General features: G+C 39.0%; 1 protein-coding gene across 1 annotated transcript in view; it reads left to right on the forward strand.

Annotated features, from left to right (window-relative positions):
- Positions 1–17066, forward strand: part of si:ch211-286b4.4 (SCO-spondin) — a 213633-nt gene that overhangs the window by 109920 nt on the left and 86647 nt on the right. Inside the window, exons 57-65 of the mRNA XM_057838220.1 lie at positions 1060–1191; positions 1682–1897; positions 5625–5803; positions 11408–11504; positions 11609–11767; positions 11857–12019; positions 16188–16291; positions 16392–16571; positions 16648–16869. Coding sequence (XP_057694203.1) covers positions 1060–1191; positions 1682–1897; positions 5625–5803; positions 11408–11504; positions 11609–11767; positions 11857–12019; positions 16188–16291; positions 16392–16571; positions 16648–16869 — 1452 coding nt within the window. The remainder of the gene's footprint in view (positions 1–1059; positions 1192–1681; positions 1898–5624; positions 5804–11407; positions 11505–11608; positions 11768–11856; positions 12020–16187; positions 16292–16391; positions 16572–16647; positions 16870–17066) is intronic.

Here is a 17066-nt window from a genome sequence, read left to right on the forward strand (position 1 = left end):
TGTTGGATTATCTTTAACTTCCCGCTACTTTTTGAGCAGAATTCTAGCTTTGTATAGGCTAATGTTCCTATTGTTGAAAGCACAAAAGTGTGTAATAAACAACTAGCACATTTATATTTTGCATTTTGTTTTCTTACTGTACCGAAAATGAACTGAACCGTGACCTCAAAACCGAGGTACGTACCGAACCGAGATTTTTGTGTACCGTTACACCCCTATCCCTTACCATTAACAATTCCACTGTTTCACCCTCCCCCCAAGTCAAGAGCCTAGGACAACACACTTTCGTTTCAATCGCACATCAATAACATTACCCGGATTGTTCACTTTCACCTATGCACCATTAATCTCCTCCGCCCTTCCCTCACCCCACATTCTGCTGCAATTCTGGTTCACAGCCTTGTCACTTCCCGCCTGGACTACTGCAACTCTCTCCTCGTTGGTCTCTCTCAAAAAACTCTCCATTAACTCCCAACTGGTCCAGAATTTAGCTGCCTGCATCATAACCCGGAACTCCTCCGTCTACCACATCACTCCAGTCCTCCAACAGCTTCATTGGCACCTGGTCAACTCTCGAATCTAGTTCAAAGTCCTTCTCCTCACATTCAAGGCCACCCGTACCTGTCCGACCTCATTCATGTTACAACTCTGTCCTCTGCCCTCAGATCCTCCTCCTCCATACAACTGTCTGTCCCCCCCACTCACCTCAGCACCATTGGGTTTGAATTCAGAATTTTTTCATCACTTTATGCATACGTTCCTTAAATCTCAACTTGTGCTGCCTCACGGAAAATTGACTTTAAAGATTCCACCATAATTGTTTCATTTCACTAGCCAAGTGTGCTGTAAAGAGATGGCATTTCAGTGTGACCTTCCTGAGAAATAAAAAAACCCAAATCAAATTCTACCCTTTTCTCCCTTCCTTTTATGATTAAAAAATCAAAAGCTGTTCAAATCAGCATACGGATAAGAAGTGTTCCACTTTGGTTTAATGCCTGTGAAACAACATTACATTATCTCATACATATTTCACGCTTCATCTGATGTGTTCTGTTACAGAAGGAGACTCCGAGTCGGTCAAATTGGATACACAACTGGATTCCTACCATAATGTGACTTACTCAACGCTACACCTCAAGAGTCCACGTCATGGGAAATGTACTGCCTATACAGGAGACATGTGCCCTAAAGGTGGGTATGTCTTTGCCACACACAATCACGAACGCACACACAAACGTTTCATTCCTTGTACACAGCAGAATTCCCACATACTGTCATTTCTGTGCCATATGGCTGATTTCCCCTAGGTCTACTGGAATGTGTTGTTGTTTCCTTATGCTTACGTATATTTGTTTTCTAAAATAAACCATGAACAGGGTTTCAAACAGGACAGGACTATTGAATGTCTATATACTTAGAATGGCTTCCTGTACTGAAGAATTTAAATGTATTGTTTATTATTGTTGAAACAGTAAGAAGATTTTTGATGTTTCCATAGTTTCAGTGTTGTACGATATAAAATGTCAAAGTTACTGTGCGGTCACTCTAAAAATAGGTCATTTTTAGAGCAGATTGCCATCAATATCAGCAAATGAGGTAGGAAGGGCAGATTCTGATAAGATGCACAGTAATGTGGAGACTTTTTAATGGAGTTCAGAGATAATTTTCCATTACTTTTCAGGTTTTTATTGTCCTCGGGGTTCTGCCTACCCCCGGATTTGTGAGACTGGCTTGTACTGCAACCAAACTGGTCTTGAAGCTCCAGTTGGACCATGTGCTGCGGGTTACTACTGCCCTAAAGGTTCTGAAGACCCCCATGCCAGCCTTTGCCCAGCAGGTCACTACTGCCCTCTTGGAACAATTCTTCCTCTGCCCTGCCCTAATGGAACAATGCAAAGTAAGATTCATTCTCAGGTACAAGTGGGAGTTCAATCAAAAAGCTGAAACCTCAAAGAAATGTTTTATAAGAAGAATAGAACAAGTAATTGAACATTCTACAACATAGACCAGGGGTGTCCAAACTTTTTGCAAAGGGGGCCAGATTTGGCGTGGTAAAAATGTGGGGGGCCAACGTCCTTTACGTAGAACAATATACTGTATTTAAGCAAAATTTAGCTAGCCATTCAGTGTGTCACGTTTGCTTGATTAATTTTTTAATGAATAATTTCAACAATCTCCCAACTAGCCATTGTGGCGTTCTCTTTCGACTCTCGGGGTCTTGCGAAATACTACTGCTGTGAAATTAAACTAGCTTCAAGTTGCTTCAATTTCTCACTGCGTATCTTCCCTGTAATCTTGTCGTACATGTCAGCGTGTCTTGTTTGGTACTATCGCCTCACATTGAAATCTTTAAAAACAGCAACTGTCTCTTTGCAAATGAGGCAAGACACAGTTGTTGCATATTTTAGTAAAGAAATAGTCCAATTTCCACCTATCTTTGAAGCGTCGGCCGTCACAACTTTCTTTTTTTGTCGATTGTCGCCATTTTAGAAAATGGAAGTAACGGGTCACACGGAGTAATGTTGCTTAGCCCTTAAACACCTGCAACATGAAGCAATTATCAGAGAATCCCAAAATTTTAGAAATAAGGTCGTAATGAAACCTTTTTTCAAATTTGTAAAACGAAATTTCAAAATGAATATGTGTAATAAGCGCTCTAATATCTATAACCCATGCTAAATCATGTTTTTTTTTTGTTTTTTTTTACGGAACCTATAGATGCATGTGTTGACTTACATCCATCAAAATTCTAAATCTCAAAATCATGAATTTTTAGCTGTATCAAATGTGATACATTTGGCGATAAAGGGTTAAAGTGCTGCTGCCTTTTAGTGGGTAAGTGAGAAGCAGCATTTTGTGTGTAAGCTACTTCATATGCTGGTTGCAGTACTGCTGACCAATTTATTAAGTCTGTGTGCGGGCCAGACGTTATTGATTTTATGACAGAGGCTGGGGGCCAGATGAAATTTGACCACGGGCCGCATTTGGCCCCCGGGCCGGACTTTGGACATGTCTGACATAGGCTCTAGTGGGCCATATTAACTCCTCTGACCAGAACCAGATTGGTAATTTGTTATTGGACTTCTGCGCTCATCACAGATTGTCCATAACCAACACCATTAAAAATAAGGATGCCCATACTCGATGACAATACCTAATCCCAATTAGGGATGTCCCGATCCGATCACATGATCGGAAATCAGGCCGATCCTGCCATTTTTCAGAGGATCGGGTTTGTAAAGGGATCAACGGATAGAAAGGCTTGTAGTTCTTTAAAATAAACGTTATTATGAGATAAAATATTTTGATATCGAAACCCCTCTTGATGTTTTCATTTATATACAATTTGTAAAACTAGTTTAACTAGAAGGTCGCCATTGTTGTTTACGTCGCAGGGCGGTGACGTCACATGATTACACTGCCAGGCTTCCAGAATATGACACTCGCTAGATAAACATATAATCTGTTCAGCCCTCTCAATTTGAACCCGAGAGGAACATTAATGAGCATGACAGCACTATCGATATTTCACAAAACGAGCAGCAAAAGCAAAATGAACAGGAAAGACGGGATGACATGAGACAAGAGTAGTAAAAAAAAACTTTAATCTGCCAAAATGTGCTACGCCGGGGAAACGTGCTACAAGAGACGAATTTGACATCCAAAGCACTACTGTGCGCTTTCAGCTTATTTTTTTTAGATGCATATAGACATAACATACTAAAGATGCCTTAAGAAAATTCTGAAACATAGTATTATCAAATAAGGGTGGTTTAAATATGCTACGTGACTAATGTGGTCAACAGATCAAAAATGTGTTTTAAATGTACCACAAGAAAACACAATGCTTAAAAGTATGAGAGACAAACACATGCAAATTTAATTAAAAATATATACCTTAATTTTAGCACTATAAGGCGCACCCGCCACCGACCAAATTAAATACGAAAACGGCATTTGTTCATTGATAAGCCGAACTGGACTATAAGCCGCAGCTGTCCTCACTGCATTATGGGATATTTACACCAAAAGGTATTAACCGGTAACACTTTATTTAACACCGGCATCAAACGACAGTCATAAGACCAAAATGAACCACCGTGAAGCTTTGAACAAATTGGCTGCAAAGCTACATTGCTTCAAGAAGCTTCATATGGCCATCACTGTTCTCTTGGGGGAGACAGTCAACCTCTGCTGCCACCTGCTGTCAACACTGTTGTCGTCCAACATGTCTCCTAGCATGCATTGCAGTACTACAGATGTAAATAACAGTCAAAATTGATGTTCTAAGCTAATTATTTCTTCAGTTACTGTTCTAGTTGTTTCATTAACTGCTTGTTATGGAATTTGGTAACACTGTATTTGACAGTGGGACCATAAGACTGTCACAAGACCAACATAATTATGACATGACATGACACTGCCATGAGCATTAATGAATGCTTACGACAGACATCATTTTGTTTCATCCGGTAAATTATCTAACTTTTGAATATATGTAAAAGATCCGAGCTGGACATAAATGGAGTTGGTGACATAATTTGCCGGGTGACACTTAATGACATCTGTCATAAGCATTCATTAATACCCATGGTGGTGTCATGTCATAATTATGACATGTCTTATGGCAGTCTGATGATGATGCTGTCAAATAAAGTGTTACCTATTTACCCGAAATTAATCAACAAATAAGCCGCACTGGACTATAAGCCACAGGATTCAAAATGAGCGGTTTATAGTCCGAAAATTACAGTATTTGTGATTTTTTTCTGCTTCATGCTCGCACAGCCTCTCACTCTCCTCTCCTGCTGCTTTTCTAGGTAAGCAGGCAGCTACAGTTTGCTACTTAAAGTTAACGATGATTGACAGGTTTGCAGCTTTGATCTGGCGAGTGAAGGCTCTTTAGCTCTACGATTAAAGGCACAGATGTGTCAATCATCGTTTAGCTTGTTACACACTTACGGTAGTGTGCTGTCGCAACTCATTGTGTAAGTGAGAGGCTGCTCTCAGCAGCGTGAGTGGATTTGAGTGGACTCAATCAATTAAGAATTTAATAAACACAAGCATTTTCAAGTTATTCTTGTTTAAAAATAATTCACATTATATCACATTTTTTGTTAAGATTATTGTTGTTCTAAGAACTAACTCACCAAAAAAAAATGGAATTTAAATAATATCAAGCAAACAATCCTACAATTACCCCCAGTTGTAATGTCCTTAATTATTGATAAATGAGCACCGAGACGCAATGCTCAACTGAAATGCAACAACTAATCCTCTGTTCTGTTACACTGTAATGTCCTCGTGTGAACTGCTATGATTTTTTTTACAGCGCAGTAAGAAAGAACAAAATGAAAAGTTTCACTCCTGTGGGCACTTATGAATCATTTCAGACACAAAGTGGTTTAATCATGTTCGGTAATTGTAATCATGTCTAGCGGCAAACCGCCAGAATTGTATTACATTTCGGCTCTGTGTGATCATGTATTGTGCACTCAGACATAACTCAAAAAACCTATATGATAATTCACCCATTACATTAGCTGATAATCTTATGGTCTACTAGACAATTACATTCCTGTAAATGTGTACAAATCTTTTTTGTATAATGACATTGCTTCCAGGCTCTCGCGGCGGGTTCTCGGTGGAGTCGTGTCAGCCGTGTCCTCTGGGTCATTACTGTCACCAGAGAGGCTCAACTGAGCCAAGTGGTCAGTGTTCCGTCGGCTACTACTGTCCTGCCGGACAGCGCTCGGAGAGGCCACAACAGCATATTTGCCCGATGGGACACTACTGTGAGAAGGTCAGAATAGTTATCTATTTCCACTTGTTACTGTTAAATAATGTATGTGTAACCTTGTACTATATCATGTTACTCTGTGAATGTAAATCTCTGCACTGTGTCCACATGCAGTTAAAAAGCTACCGTAATTTCCCGAATATAAGGCGCACCCCAAATTTACTTGTAAAATCTAGGGGAAATTATTGTACCCGTGTATAATGCGCAACCTAATTTTAGCAACAATAAATAGAAGAATACAAGAAAACAGAGCTCGTGTACAGATACAGAAATGTCATTTTACTGACTGGTGAAACACAGCACAAGCATAGCACATTGGTAGTTCAAAACATTACCGTAAAGTGACAATATGCAGGGTAATAATATGATCTGACAACTTCTCCAATTTACCAGAATCCAGGAGAAAACAAAACAGATGTGACTTTTTTTAAAAATGCTGCTGTATAACTTGCTCGTTTCATCATGATGAATAAATGTTTCTTCCATGGATTGATACGGTAAAATAAAAGTGAGGACTGAAGTCGGAAATCGGAAAGAGTGCATCGTTGTAGACGGTAACAAGGGGAACTATTGTTAATTGGGTTTGAGTCACCCGAGGGATAGATATAGTTGACAGACACAGGAAGTCTGTGTTGTGTTACGTTTGTTATGGTCCGAGTTGCAATGAACGTTGACTCTAATGAGTTCAAAAAACTAAATTCTGTGCTTTATGAAGAGTGAAAAAAGCAGAATTTAACACAGACGAAATCATTCAACCAATTAGAGTGAAGTATTACCGAAACAAAATGGTGACGTCATATACCGTAATGGTCGGCAACGGATCGCCGCATACATTTTCTTCAACACAACATGGCCGTGTCAATAAAAAAACTCAGTCTTTATATATATATAATATCCCTAAAATACCTGCAACATGAAGCAATTATTAGAGAATCCCAAAATTTGAAAAATAAGGTCCTAATGAAACCTTTTTTTCAAATTTGTAAAAAGAAAAGTCAAAATGAATATGTGTAATAAGCACTCTGATATCTATAACCCATGCTGAATCCTGTTTGTTTTTCTCATGGAACCTGCAGATGCATGTGTGGACTTGCATCCATCATTTTTTTTTTTTTTCAAAAATAATTGTCAAAATTCGGAATTAGTCTCAAAATCATGAAATTTTGGGTGTATCAAATGTGATACGTTTGGCAATAAAGGGATCCATATATATATATATATTTCTGTCTCCATCCCTGTACTCGTATATAATGCGCAGCATGATTTTACAAGTTAATTTTGGGGGAAAAAATGCGCGTTATATTTTGGAAATTACGGTAATTGTAATGTATTGACAGCTAGATTAGCTATTTCTAATTAGGTTGCTGATGAAGTTTAAGGATTACATGGGAAACCCATCCATCCATCCATCCATCCATCCATCCATCCATCCATCCATCCATCCATCCATCCATCCATCCATCCATCCATCCATCCATCCATCCATCCATCCATCCATCCATCCAAATACAGTCAAAAGGTGGACTGCACACTAAATTGGTCGCCAGTTAGTCGGAGGGCACACGCAGAGACAATCATTGGAACTCACAATCAAACCACGACTGAGTGGGAATTAATCGATCCCTCGCTGCCTGTGCCAAAGTCAGGCAAATGTGCCGCTGCACTATCAGCGACTTTTGCTAAGCTATTCCTCTTAATTTGTTTTACAATAATTGATTACAAACACTTCTTCAAATCTTTCTTATATGCCAGCAACATATTCATAGAACTAACAGTAATTCACCAATGATAAAACACAAAAGGATTCAATATTGTGCCCCATTTTCGAGTACCAATATTTTCCATCTATCATTTAACAGCTGTTTGTCTGCGTCTAAATAGGTCCAAGGAAAAAATTCCCAAATGCACTGCTCTGTGTAGTCTCCAGGGGATGCACAAGATTGAAATGAGTAATCAAAGTCATGTTTAATAATTACTGTGTACATTTTTCCCCAATCAGACTGTTCTCCCTACAAAATAAAGAAGGTACAGTGGTGCCTCAAGATATGAAATTTAATTCGTTCTGGAGTGGCATTCTTATCATGAATTTTTTTGCGTTTTACATGTAAATCGCCTAATTCGTTCCAAGCTACACTAAAGGTAGTCCCCGTGTTACGATGTACCCGACTTGATTTCAACTTTACGACACCAGAGTGTTGTCTGCTATTTTGTCTGCAGTCGTTATTTTTAGTCACTTAACCCTTTCAGACTTATAGCCGACTAAATTGCCGTGTAATGTGACATGGGTTATACCCAGTGTTGTTAATCTTACTTTAAAAAACTAAATAATTATAGTTACAAATTACTTCTCCCAAAAAGTAATTGCGTTAGGAACTCAGTTACCTGAATGTAGGAGTAATTAGTTACTTGGCAAAGTAACTGGTGATAATTTTCATGTTTTTGTTTTTTTTTTCCTCAAAATATCCTCAAAAAAAAAAACAACCTTAGGTCACACTTTTTGAAGTGTAAAAGGTTTTTGGGACAATTGGCCCTAGCCCAATTCTTTACCGCAATTTACCCTTTACCCTGAATCAACCGTTAATAGTTATTAAATTGCTCCCATTATTGCATTAGTTCCCTTCTGTCTACTTTTGACATGTGGAAGTTTTAAAACTGTTTCATCATTTGAAAATAGATTCAAGTCAAGATTTTGTCGATTTAGGAGTATTTTAGATAAAAAGTTACTTAGGTTCGCTAGGAAGGTTCTCTACAACAAAGCCTTCCTACGAAGTGTACTGCTTTAAGATGGCGGCTGTTTACTAACGCATCTAGTTCCTATACTTTACATGTTGCTAACGCCCTCGTGTCTGTCATTTCGCATCTCATTCTCTATATATGTGATTTCTACCATGTCTACCATATCATGTGGGCGTAGTTTGTAGGCTATCGGCTACAGTTAGGTATTATTGGAGCCACCTAGCATCGCGTTTGCTCTGTGTCACTACTTTTTTGCCTCCTCCCCACTCCTGCTCTGTCGTCTCGGTGAGTCAGTCTCCCTCAGACTTTTATCGCGCCATTCAACCAATATAGCAACGCATAGTAACGCACGCCTTTCCATCCTCAGTAACGGTAATGGCGTTGCCAAGATGAGAAAAGTAATTAATTAGATTACTCACTACTGAAAAAAATAACGCCATTAGTAACGCCGTTATATTCTAACGCCGTTATTAACAACACTGGTTATACCCGTGTCATGGCTTTTAGACATGGGGCGATGTACCAGGAATTACCCAGTTTGGACACTTTCAGACTTGTGTCGTGTTGGCGACTAGGTGCTCTCTGTGCGGAGAGGACAGAGGACGGGATTTTATAAGCCGGACATTACTTCATTTTTCGTCGGCATCAGTAAAAAGATTAACCAAACATTTCCAAAGATAAACGACGGACTGGTCTCTTCCTTGGCTCTAAGATCCAGTAGCAATTTAATTTTGTTATGTTTCCAGTTTTGGTTTTGCTATTTCCAGTTTGCCATGTTGATAATTTTGATGTTTGTTTACCGCTTTTCGTCTTACTGTGAAGAAAAAGGAAATGACGATTGGCCCGCCATATTTAATGTATGTCATCGGCTTTCACGCTGCCACCCAGGAATTAACCGGCTGCTTTCACAAATGCCGTGCCCTGGTTCAGTCCTGGACATTATACTAGAACGTAACTCTGTTAATGTCCGTGTCGGTCGACCCGGGAAATTGCTTTCAGACACAAGGGCTACCTGTTCAGCGTATGTCTGAAATGGTCTAGTGCCTTGTACAGCCACCTCTCAGCATTGATGGTTAGTACAGTATCTTATTTTTTACAATATTTTAATAATATGACGTACCATACATGCTTTTGGATAGTTATTTTGAGATTTAGGGATACTTAAAGGGTTAATTCCGACTTCGGGTTACATCGCCAGCGTAGAACCGGAACTCGTTCGTAACCCGTGGACCACCTATACTCTGATTGCCTGTCTTTATTCATAATGCTTTGTGTCATACTAGTGGCGCTTAAGCTTAAATAGTTTGTTTGGTTCCAGCTCATTCTACCGATGTTCAACATGACTACTCGATCTCATAACAAACACGGAGTGCTGAAAGACGTGCTAACTTTGGCAGCCATTTCATCTCGCTATTTGTACCTTGTAAAGAATTACTTTTAAGTTATATTCTTCTTTTGTTTCATATACATTAGCATTGTATAGCACATTGTGTTGTGTATATTCTGTTTGTTTACATGTATTATCAAAGGTAGTTACATTATTCCATTGCTGCGAGCAGGGTATACTGTATCTATTACAGTACGTATTATATATCTATTAGTAGGGTTGTTCCGATCATGTTTTTTTTGCTCCCGATCCGATCCCGATCGTTTTAGTTTGAGTATCTGCCGATCCTGATATTTCCCGATCCGATTGCTTTTTTTCTTTGCTCCCGATTCAATTCCAATCATTCCCGATAATTTTTCCCGATCATATACATTTTGGCAATGCATTAAGAAAAAAAATGAATAAAACTCGGACGAATATATACATTCAACATACAGTACATATGTACTGTATTTGTTTATTATGACAATAAATCCTTAAAATGGCATTTACATTATTAACATTCTTTCTGTGAGAGGGATCCACGGATAGAAAGACTTGTAATTCTTAAAGGATAAATGTGACTTTGTATATTGTGACTAAATATTGCCATCTAGTGTATTTGTTGAGCTTTCAGTAAATGATACTGCAGCCATTTAACTTCTGCTCAAATGCATGATGGGAAGTGCAACCATGACTGTGCGTAGGGGCACCAATTGATATATCTTCTCTGCGTTGGGAAAGAACATAGGGTGTTAAGAAAATGATCAACTACTACCTTTCTTCCCCACATTGCCTCCCATGATATTTTTAATTGCTGAGAGAGGTATTGTAAGGCTTAACCCACATAAAAAATGGCTCCAAAGGCTGTCAAAATTCTCTCTACTCATTATACGCTGCCTTTTAGCGCTGTCTATAGGTAAAACGGCGTCTTTATAGATTGAATGCGACAATGCGTAAGTGGGTCGTTCAGCGCATGCGTTAATTATTTAACGTGATTAATTTTAAAAAATTAATTAGCGCCGTTAACGCAATAAATTTGGTAGCCCTACTTTAAGCCAAAACTACTCTGGATGAGTGTAAGACATTTTGTCTGTAACGTTGAATACAATTAGAAAACGATTTAAATAAAAAATATATATATATATATTAAAAAAAGGCATGTCGGATATTTTTTTTGCCGATTCCGATACTTTGAAAATGACGTGATCAGACCCGATCGATGCCGATCGATTGGGACATCTTTATCTATTAGTATGATGAATAATTTTACTTAAAACTTTTCGTAAATGATTTTTTTCGTATACAGAAACTTTTGTATCTGGAGGTGCCACTGAATGTTGGAAGAGCAGGTGCGCCTCTCTTGATGGGGTGTTTAAGGGCTGTATGGATATTAAGTTTGATAGAATCACATTTGGCCTGGACACAGATTTTTCAGTGTTGGCATTGTTCACAATTTTAAAAAAAGGCTAATCAAACCAGTGAATCGGTAATGATAATTTCAGGGCAGTGTGGAACCAACACCTTGCCAGCCAGGCAGCTACCAGCTCAAACAGGGTCAGGGCAGCTGTGATACCTGTCCTCCTGGTTTTTACTGTCAAGGTAAGTTTTTTAGCAACTTAGCAGGCAGTTTTCCAGGTCATCTAAGTGCTAAAAAAGCTTACTAACTTAAGCTAACTAAATTTTTTCATTTACGTGTAAATCAGGAATTTCCTCTCCACTTCTGTGCGAGAGAGGCTTTTACTGTCCAAGTGAATCAGCAACTCAACGCCCCTGCCCAGCAGGCTCCTATGGAAATGTGACGGGCTTGATTGAAGAGCGGCAGTGCTCATTGTGTGACCCCGGAATGTACTGCCAAGGATCAGGTGGGATGCATCCGCAGATTGAGCCTTCTTGGAATATGAGTCATAAATATTCATAATTCATAACATATTTGTTTCACTTTTTCTCTTAGGGAGGACTTTTCCCAGTGGATTATGTGCTGCGGGGTTTGTTTGTGTTGGAGGAGCCTTTGAACCCTTCCCAAAGGACAATGTTACTGGCTATTTGTGCCCTCCTGGATTTTTCTGCTCTTCTGGGAGTTTTGTACCACAGCCTTGCCCCAAAGGAACATTCAGGTGTTATTTTGAATAATATTTTTAAGTACAGTATTCTGTGATTTCAAGGTGTTTAGTCTCATGAATAACATATCCCTCCTTCTTTCAAAGGGAACCACGGATAGAAGGACATGTAGTTCTTAAAAGCTAAATCTTAGTACGAGTTATAATAATTTGATGTTAAACCCCCTCTTAATGTTATCGTTTCAATAACATTTGTAAAATTATTTTAACTTGTAGGTCGCCATTGTTGTTGACGTCTCAACACGGTGACTTAACATGGCCACGCTGCTGGAGTTCCACTCTTTAACAAAAGAAAACAACAACAAAAAAACCTGTGTCACTCTTTTAATTATGTAAGGTAGTGAATGAATTATATACGCCATAAGGTGACCATAGCGAGTTTTAAATTAATTAGGGATCAAGCCTATGAGTGCGTTTTGTCTCTTGACTGACGCCGTAGTTTTCCTTTAATTCACAGTGGGGTGTAAGGCAGAGAGAAAGGAGAGTGGACAACGGCGTTCAGATTCGTAGCTCGGACCGGGCCATTTGTTGGCATAAGCTTCGGCACCTTTTTCGCAACAAACATAAGTATCATATAGTGAAAAGTGCTTCAATCTGTATTAATGAGGCCCTATTCTCACACAGTTAAACAACAATGCAAAGAAAACTGGCGTTCATAAATTCACATTCCAAAATAGATATGTAAAATACACGTAAAACTTACTCAGACTTTGGACAAACTCTATTTAAACATTTTAGCAATTCGTTTAGCTCAACAAATACACTGGATGGCAATATTTAGTCACAATATACAAACTATGATGCTGGGAGCCATTATCAGGAATCTTGTTTTTGTGAAGACAACACTCAAATGAACGTAAATCACAATGGACCCGCACTACACAGGAAACTACAGCGTCAATCGAGTGACAAAACGCACTCATTTGCCTAATCTCTTATTGATTTAAAACTTGCCATTTACATATATTGGTGTATTTACATCACTACCTTACATAGTAGTTAAAGAGTGACTCTGTGAAGTACAGCAGAATGGCCATCTGACTTCACCGCCCTGTGACGTCAACAACGATGGTAAGCTCCTAGTTTATTTTTTTTATTTAAAATTTTACAAATTTTATTAAAAACGAAAACACTAAGAGGGCTTTCAATATCAATTTTTTATGACTCGTACTAACATTTATCTTTTAAGAACTACATGTCTTTCTATTGGTGGTACCCTTGAATGAATTAGAGATAAAGGATAGAAACATTTGTTTCAGTCAGGCGGCCAATTTACTATACAAATTAACTACAGTGATCCCTCGCTACTTCCCACTTCAAACTTCACGCCCTCCGTGCATCGCGGATTTGTTTTTCAATTAAAAAATGAATAAATAAATAAATACAGATGAGCTGTCCCGATCGTATCACGTAGTCTCACTTTCCCTCCTGCTGCTTTTCTTGGTCAGGCAGTGCACTGGAATTGCTTATTGAAGTTAACGATGATTGACGGACGTTGACCCCTTCAGATCTAAGCATGCTGCTGAAGGACATGACGCGTTCACGTTTCTAAATCAATAAATACACTAAATTCAGTTGCTATTGCCACTTCTGGGAGATGATTAGACGAAACTCATCGAAATCAAATTAGGTTTAGCACACCCTATTTAGTATTTTTGGCTCTTTCAAAATGGCTGACACAAAACACCACTTCAAAAGGCAAACGTAAGTACTCATTTTTCATCAAAAACAATGTGACATTAACATTAAAAATAATAATTTGAGTAGAGTAAAAATTAGCGAAGATTTTTTTTTTTTTGCCAGCAGACAAAATGCAGGTTTGAATTAAGGTTTGATGTTGCCCTAGATGCTTGGAGGCCGAAACTTCAAAGCACTGCATGCATCAATCATCGTTTAGCTTGTTAAACACTTGCTGTGGCAACTCATTGTGTGTAAGTGAGCAGCTTGAGCGGATTTGAGCGGACTCTCTCAATGAAGTATTTAATTAAGACAGGCATTTTTCTGTTATTGTTGTTTTAGAATAATTTGGCTTAAAAACGTTTATTAAAAATATATATGCAAACATTTTTTAAAATTATACTTTGGGGGAAAAAAAGAGTCAAAACATGTATAATATGTATGTCTTTCCTATGCTAAATCTGAATGAATACATTAAACCAGGGGTCGCGTTAACTGAATATTTTCCGTCGTTGACCGATTTTTTAAAACGGTGACGGAAAAAACTGAAGTCCATCCGTCATTTTGACAGGTTGCAATTCACACCCCAGACCAAGGGACTGCACAAGCGGGCACGCAATGGCGTACCGCACGCAGGCTATTTTTAGACCGTGACGTCGCATCGTAAAGCGGAAGTAAAGCCGAAGTGGGACATTATAGACCCGCCCTCGCATAGACCCAACGTAAAAAGTTCTACTTTTTTCCGGTAATGAACATGCCGATCACGCATTGCTTTTTTGGAACTTGTAGAAACGACTCTAGACATTACGACACATGAAGGATGTTTTCTTCATACGTTTCCGGAAACCAAAAACTCGAGAGGAAAAAATGTGAAGACCGAATCAACTTGCGCGGACTTTAACACCAGCTCGGCGAATCCATTCACGTTTCATATGCAGTAAACATTATGTTGGGTTGGCATGGTCTTTCAGAGGACAAAGAGGTAAGCCATTTTTATATTTTTAACATTCTTTTAGCGTAACGTTGTGCTGTACTGCTTCTGTCTGACAATGAATGACCTGAAAAGAATTACCAATGGTATCTGACTGCCACTGTTACCGTTTCTGTTATATATATATATATATATATATATAAAAAAAAAAAAAACTTTAGTAAGGGGGAAGTGTAAATAAATTATACAATTAAGATGTGTTATCAATGAAAAAATTAAAAGTGTTCGTTGGCTGTCACACAAAGCTAACTAAATTACCCCCAAGAACGGTAAGAGACGTAGGACAACTAGAGGATATATAAGAAAGACAGGGCTGATGGTAAAGGATAGCTTGTTGAAACAGGAGAATGTCATTGTCAGTCGCGTCGATAAAAAAGCTAAAGCTATGCTTAGGTCGGCTCGTTTTTATCGTCTTTTTCAGCCTTCGACACTAAAGCCATCTCTTTAACTGAACATTTTTATGTTCTTCCACATCTTTGCCAGTGAATTTGGCATCAGGCACATCATTTTCGGAGAGAATTGGTAGGTTTAGCTCTGTAAACATCTCCTTCGTACACGATTTCCATTCATTTCTTATTAGGGACAAACGGTGGCTACTTACTGGGGCCACAGTCAGCTGTTTTTGTCACTGCGGAGAAAAAGTTACTTATTCATCTGCTTGATGTGTGATGGCACGGTGTGGATTCTCTGTTAAGCTTGTTCGGACAGAATATTAATTGAAAATGAATGAAAACTAAATACTATTGAATATGTTGAAGCGGTATGCAATGTTAAGAGTCTTGTTAGCTGGAATTGCTGTGTCCAGCCGCTGTAGCTCTGCTGCTCTCTGTGAACTGTCTATTCAAGCCGGAACGCGCGCGGCTCTTAAGTGTCTCTGTCACATGACTGTGTCGTAGCCGGTAACGCGCTTGGCCAAATGGACACACAAGTAGGGAAAGTGAATTATGCTAAACAAAGGGTCACCACAATGTCGGGTTATATAACGGCGGGTTATAGTCCCCATTAACTGCAAAAAACAAGGGATCACAGTATACACATCACAACATTTAAAGTATTTTTTTCCTCAGATATTTTATAGTATTTTTCATTAGTTTTAAACCACTTTAAATGACAACGCTAATTAATACGGGACATTTATATTGGGATCATTTTTAAGTGCGGTGTAGCTCAATAGTAGACTAGTCGTTTCCCCAACCCAGAGGTTGTGAGTTCGATTCCCCGCCCTGTTGACATTGTCTGAGTATCCTTGAACAAGCTACTGAACACCACATTGGTCCTAGTGCTTCTTCATCAGTAGGTACTGTAACTGAGGATATACCAGTAGTGTCAAAGTGCTTTTAGTCGAGGGAACAAGTGTAACTTCATTTACCATTATTTACCTAAAAGCAGTAGTTAGTTGTATTGAATTTAATTTCATCATGCAACATGTATTTTATACCCATGTATTATGACATATTTTGTTTTTTCTTTTCTCCGCTGTGTAATTTGACATGACAGTGAACAGAGTGGGCTGTCGGATGAATTTCAGTGTCGCAGTTGCAGCCCGGGTTTCTACTGCTCAGAGACAGGCCTTTCAAGGGTGTCTGGACCTTGTCTATCTGGTAAAAAATAGCAAATCATTAATTGGTAGTTATTTTGACTTTTAAATGTCACCTAATACGAAGGCATTGCTTAAGAAAGTGTTTGATAAACACTTTTCAGGGTTCTACTGTCTCGAGGGATCTCAATCTGCAGCACCAATGTCAAGTGTATCTGGAGGTGCTTGTCCAGCAGGTCACTACTGTGCAGAGGGAAGCAATGTTCCCTCACCTTGCCCGGCTGGCTCCTTCCGAAATGAGACTGGAGGAAAAGGCAAAGACGACTGCAAGCTTTGCCAACCAGGTAATCGAACGGGTTGAAATGTTTAAATTGTCACTTTTCTGCACATTATTTTGCCTTGACATTTGTCCTTTACCAGGTTTCTATCAGGAGTTATCAGGCCAGACTGACTGTAGACGGTGTCCTTCCGGATTCCTTTGTGAGACCCTCAGACTAAGCCCAACCAGGGGGAGCTCTTCTGTATTTTCCAGCCCTCTTCCGTGCCCTGCTGGTTTTTTCTGTACCACGCAGAGTAAAGACGGCCAGCCTCTTCCCTGCCCCAAAGGCACATATGGACCTAGCCAGGGTCTCACCTCTGAAGGTTAGTTTTATTTAAGTACAGTATGGACAAATCATTCAGACACATTTCTAAATTAATTGATTAGGGGTGTTTATTTTCTCCATAGTACAGTACTTTGAACATATTTCCAACCTTTTCCCTACTCCAGTACGTGAAAACAACAGAAGGCGCATGTTATTTATTTGGTTCCATATTTTGTGTTCGTATATTTGTGTTCA

Source organism: Corythoichthys intestinalis, chromosome 6 (assembly GCF_030265065.1).
Source record: "Corythoichthys intestinalis isolate RoL2023-P3 chromosome 6, ASM3026506v1, whole genome shotgun sequence".
NCBI lineage: Eukaryota > Metazoa > Chordata > Actinopteri > Syngnathiformes > Syngnathidae > Corythoichthys > Corythoichthys intestinalis.